Source organism: Poecilia reticulata, linkage group LG3 (genome assembly GCF_000633615.1).
Source record: "Poecilia reticulata strain Guanapo linkage group LG3, Guppy_female_1.0+MT, whole genome shotgun sequence".
NCBI classification, from domain to species: domain Eukaryota; kingdom Metazoa; phylum Chordata; class Actinopteri; order Cyprinodontiformes; family Poeciliidae; genus Poecilia; species Poecilia reticulata.
The window spans coordinates 9,467,871-9,473,310 of record NC_024333.1 but is presented as its reverse complement, the minus strand read 5'-3'; the positions used below and the strand labels follow the sequence as shown (position 1 = coordinate 9,473,310).

Genomic DNA, 5,440 nt, shown 5'->3' with positions numbered 1-5,440 from the left:
GCACAGATAAATCAGCAAGAAGTTGTAATTCTTCTTTATCCTTTTTTTTTTAGTTTATGGATAAACAAATAGTTCTTGCAGACATGTAAATAGTTATAATCTCATTATCCATTCATTACGCCTGATTTCTAAACTTTCAAATTGTGGATCCTTCTTTATGTTTCTCAATAAAATGTTTAAGTAAATGGTGACCTTTGCCGCATGTCTTCCTTCTCTCTCATTACCAACTATCCTGTCTCAGCTCTTTCAAGTAAAGGTCACTAGAGCCAAAAAAAACCTTTAAAAAAATTAAAGAAGTGCAGAAAAAAAGGGGAAGAATAAAGTTTAAAAAAAAACTGTCTACAGCACGTGAACCGCATCTGAATGTCATGCGCTTGGGAAATTCATAAAAGATCTGACACACCACTTGAGAGCTGTGTCATTTTAGATGATCATAATCTGCCATGTGCTAACGCTTACGGAGTAAAAAACAAATAAAAAAGGCTGCCATCGTTTAAATAAATGTTTCACCAAACCATAAGAAAACCTGTAGAACTGCTACTGAAGGTCACATTAAGGGACTACAGTGTTATTGGACTTTCTGAAAGCAAAACATAACAAAGTAAGGAACGACTCAAAAGAGTTCTGCATTTGTGGCCACAACTCATGACGTTACAAGATAAATAGTCTGAAGAGCAAACAGACTAAAGTTCTTTAATAAATTATTACCAGAGGCTTTCATAACCACCCGGGTTTATTAGAGGCTGGACTGTGATAAACAGCTTGACGTAAAGCTCATGGAAATGTTCTGTGTTGAATAATTCGGTCGGCATGCAGCTGCACACCTCGACTTGTTCTGTCAGGCCCCCTGTCCTGGTGCAGTGTGATGATTATCCAGCTCAAGTTCGTGGTTTCTGCTCCCACCTGGGGAGAGGTAATTATTGTTTTCCGTCTCTCCCAACGGCTGAACCCAAAACCTGCTAAATAAGTACAAACTTTACCACGCCTTTGTGAGGCACACGGTACACCCTCCGCTCTTTTACACACAGATCCATGCAGACACCTGTTGTTCAGAGTTAGCCTCATTTTGAGGGATTTATTGAATTCTTATCAACATCAATGTGATTTAATACAGAAGTAATATTAGTGCTTACAAGTCAATTTAAGACTCCTGGAATCTGTAAAACACCAGTGAAAATAAATCAGCAGTATGAAAGGGCTATTAAGTACCATTTTCAGCACATTCGTGCCAATCAAAGACAGGAAAAAGCTCCATTATTTACAGTGAAACATGCCTATATCCGTTCATTAAGAGGTAGACCAGATGAACCAAAATAAACTCTACAATGTCAAATGAAAACCAGGAAGACAGAGATTTTGTGCTTGGAAATCTGTTCTTTAGACATGGAAGATTACACAAACATTTTGCATCGTCTTATTATAATAACCAAAAAAAAGTATATTATAAATTACAAACAAGTCTAAATATACATAATTTAAAGAGCAAGAATGCATTATTTCCCCACTATCCAAGAAAACAATTCTATAAGGTCTCCTAAAGTCTAAAAAGACATTCATTTCACTGCCATGTTAAGGCTTACGCCAGTTCCAGCATAAACATTTCTAAAGCTCCACAGCTTTCAGGTGTTTTTTTTTTCTTCTTTGGTCGTAGCAGTGCAATGTGAACCATCCTGATTTTCCACTCAAGGGTGTGATATGAGGGAGTGTATGTAGAAAAGGTCCTGTCGCTTGAGTGAAAATGGAAAGATCCAGACCAGTTTTAACAGGGGCACCAAGAAAGTGAAACAACCGAGTTTGTCGATGAACAGACATTTGGTTTGCTCATAAGGAATCAGTGAATTAGCTGCAGAGAGTAACTCGAGCTACAGGAAGAACATTTGGCCCCGACATCAAACAGATATTCAAATCCCGTACCACACCTTGAGTCCATAAACAATGCCGACTGTGCTTGCTATGCAAAGCAGTAAAGTGACACTCGTGTCACTCTGCAGCTTGTTGGTTTTCATCGCCGTCTACTGATAAATCTGTAAAAACACGTCATTCATGCATCCAAAGGAATAAAATAACAGAACCTAATTAACAACATCTTTACTTTTCACATAAATTCTTCAAGTTGTTTTTTTTTCTTCTTAAGTATGTCTGGATTGAAAGATCATATTTCTTTGATTGGAACCTTGATTCCACTGTCCTCGTTCATTACAAAGGGTTACAGTTGCTATTGTTCATCGTTTTCTTCCTGTTGTTTCTGCTCATCCTCTAGCAGCCTCAGAGTCTTCCTCAAAGGCCCTGTTGTCATAGCGATGTTGCTGTTGCTCTGGTTCATGGCTCAGGGGTTCGTTCAGTGGGACTTCATACAGAGCGTCTCCTCCTGTCACTGTGATTACAGTGACCTCTGGTGGAGAACTCATGGGCATGTCGTCTTTGACGTCTTCCTCCACTCCCAGGGCCTTCAGGATGTCGCACTTGCACATGGGGCAGGTCCTCCTCTCCAGCAGCCAGGGTTCAATGCAGGCTTTGTGGAAGATGTGGTCGCAGGTCAGCACCGTCACCACCTCGCCCGCTTTGTAGGATTCAATGCAAACGGCACACATGGCGTCAGACGTCGTAAGCTCGTCCCCTCGTTTCAGTGTGATCACCTCGAGGCGCCCGATGGCCTTCTTGGCCTCAGATTTCAGCTTCTTCTCGGTGCGCCTGTGCCTGTTCATGCTGTACAGACGGTTTGCGGAGATGAACACAAAGTAGGCGATCGAGGCGGCTGTCACGATGAAGAAGGCGATAGACAGAAAGTAGAGCCAGTACGTGTCCATCCAAGGCCCGTGAGGACTGCCCATGTTAACGAACATGTACACAGCAGTTCCATTTTTCACCGAGTTGGCGATCTGTGTGCCCTGAATGTTGCCAATCATGATAGCGATAGCATCACCTGTGCCTGGGTGAGACATGTAAGTGGTACTATTTCCAGTGTCGTCCACATTGTACACCACCACACCGGCTGCTCCCTGGTTCATGGCAGCGTTGATCTTTTCGCTGAAAGTACAGTTGCCCCTTTTCACCAGCGCGATAAATTCCTGGCTGGAGTTCCAGCCGTAGGAAGCGTATGGGTTACAGCCTGTGGGATCTCCTTTGGGAACAGCAACAAAGCCTGAGAATGCTTCCACTTCAGAGTTACGGCCATACACCCCACACTCACAGAACTTTGAGACGGTGTCATTGCTGCTCAGATAATAGCGTGTTTCCAACAAGGCTGTCCAGAACACGAAAGCAGCCGAACGAGGGACAAGCCCCGACACACACAGCAAAATCAGCAGCAACGACAGTTGTGTCTTCTCACCCATGGTGAACCTTCGCCTTCAAACGACAGGAAATAGTCTGTGAGTTGTGAAAATCTTCTTAAAAACTCCTTTTGTTGGTCCCAGTTCCTGTTTTGCTTCAAGTCACAGCGATCTGAAGGCAGCTAAAGTTTCAGCCAACCTGCTGTCTCCGGTAATATGATCCTCTGGTAACATAACACAAACTCTGCGTCAGCCACTCACCTCTCGTTATCTTCCTGAACCTTGAACACTAAGCAATCCACACAGAGGGCGGGGTGGTGCTATTCAACAAGTACGAAAAAATACAGTCAAAGGTGGACTGTCAGTCAGAGGAATGATGTTCTAGAAGAAAAGGTGGGATAAGTCCGCTGATAAGGAGAAATTCGTAGATCAGTAACTCGGAGCGAAACATTAAGACTAATAAAAGCTTCTGACTTGCTTTTGTAATGATGAGCAAAGCAACTCGACCAGTTTTTCTCGCCTCACTTGTTTCCTTCCCCCTTTTCTCTGAGGAGACTCATTGTTATGTAGAGCAAACTGGCAAGTACAGCGACTATTCACGTCATGGTTGAGTCAAACAAAGACCGCCTCCACTTGAGACTTTATTAAAATCCTTGTTGTTGTTGTTTTCAATCATACGATTTTATAAATGACTGTAAGTTACTGAGACGAACGGAGGCTCACCACGCTGGTGATAACTGAGATGGAACTGGGAATTGTTAAGTTTCCATTGTATCCTCTTACACACAAGTGAAAACACACAAGCAGTGAGAGAGAGACACACACACACACACAGAGGCTTCCAGTGACAGATGAGATGGAGAGGTTTCCTACCAAGCTGATATCGTACCTCTGCCCACCAACAAGAACACAAACCACAGAAGGCAGCAGGTATGAATAACTTGCTTATAATAAAACATGACCGCAGAAATATCTGCAAATAAAAAAAAGTCACGCATTTATTCTTTGTGCAACTGCAGCTCAGAGCTCTTGACAAAAGAAACTATGTTGATGCTGTGACCCTCAAATTCCTAACATACTAACCAATCAGAGAGCAGGTGGTGGCGTACAGTGAATTAAAGCAACTACGTTTCTTTCTCTTAATGAATTTCTCCTGTTGTGTGGAATTAGATGAAACTTTTTAGATCGTCATCTAAAAGGTTTCTGCTGAAATGCTGGCATCTGCTTGTTTTTTAATGGTGTGGACTAGGGCAATAAACTGTTATGTAAGTCACACTGCGGACAACTTGACCAGATAAGGATCCCTGGCAACGGAGTGGTTTCAATGTCCAAATATTTGGAGACATTTCAGTAGCCAGTATGACTTATTGAAATGGGGCAGGCAAGAGAAGCACACACTTATAGGAATAAAGATAGCAGAAATTCCTCTGGGCAAGAGATATAGAAGTGAAGAAATGGCTGAGTTTCAGAGACAAAATATGAGAAGTAGCAATCAGATTTTTTTTAAGGTCCCATGTTGGTTCAAATAGTGCCAACATGAGAGAAACCAAAACCAGTGACCACACTAAAAGACAATTACTTTAACTGGTCCAATAACTAAGCTGATTGGTTGTTAAGGAAAACCAGTGAAATAACTGAAACCAATTCAAAGACATCTGGACATTTAAGTACAAGATTCAGCTATGAAAACCTAGTAAGTATAGACCCATGGTGTTTCTCAAATGTCTATTAAAATGTGTTTGTTTGTTTTTGTGCAATAAAAGAATGTGTAATGGCAAATTATTTTAAATCTTTTGTTTTCCACCTTTAATGTGTAACATTGGAAGAAAATGAAAAAAAGAGCTACAGTATAACCCAGTTGAATGAGATTGTATTTTTAAACCAATACTTTCTTGAAGCACATTGTGGAAGCAGGACTTCAGATGCTGTCTTTACATATTTTGCAATACAGCCTATTTCAAAAGTTCCCAAATTCTGTCAGGTTGTGTGGGAATCTCCCCTCTTCTAGTGACCCAACAAGTTTTCTGTCAGCTCCAACGCTGCACTAGCTAGTCCATTCCTAGAAATGCACTTTGTTCTGGCGAAGCCATTCCTTTGCTTGCCCAGGTATGTATGACTGAACTCACACTTTCAGCTTTCTAGCACTGAAACTTGCATTGAAACTGTTT

The 5,440-nt window shown here is 41.6% G+C and overlaps 1 protein-coding gene across 1 annotated transcript; it reads right to left on the bottom strand.

The window, feature by feature from the left end:
- Nucleotides 1-1,048: 1,048 nt before the first annotated feature.
- rnf128a (ring finger protein 128a) lies at nucleotides 1,049-3,810 on the bottom strand. Its single transcript, XM_008404578.2, has one exon. It carries the CDS (start codon nucleotides 3,333-3,335, stop codon nucleotides 2,250-2,252), a length of 1,086 nt encoding a protein of 361 aa, XP_008402800.1. The 5' UTR covers nucleotides 3,336-3,810; the 3' UTR covers nucleotides 1,049-2,249.
- Between the last annotated feature and the right edge of the window lie 1,630 nt (nucleotides 3,811-5,440).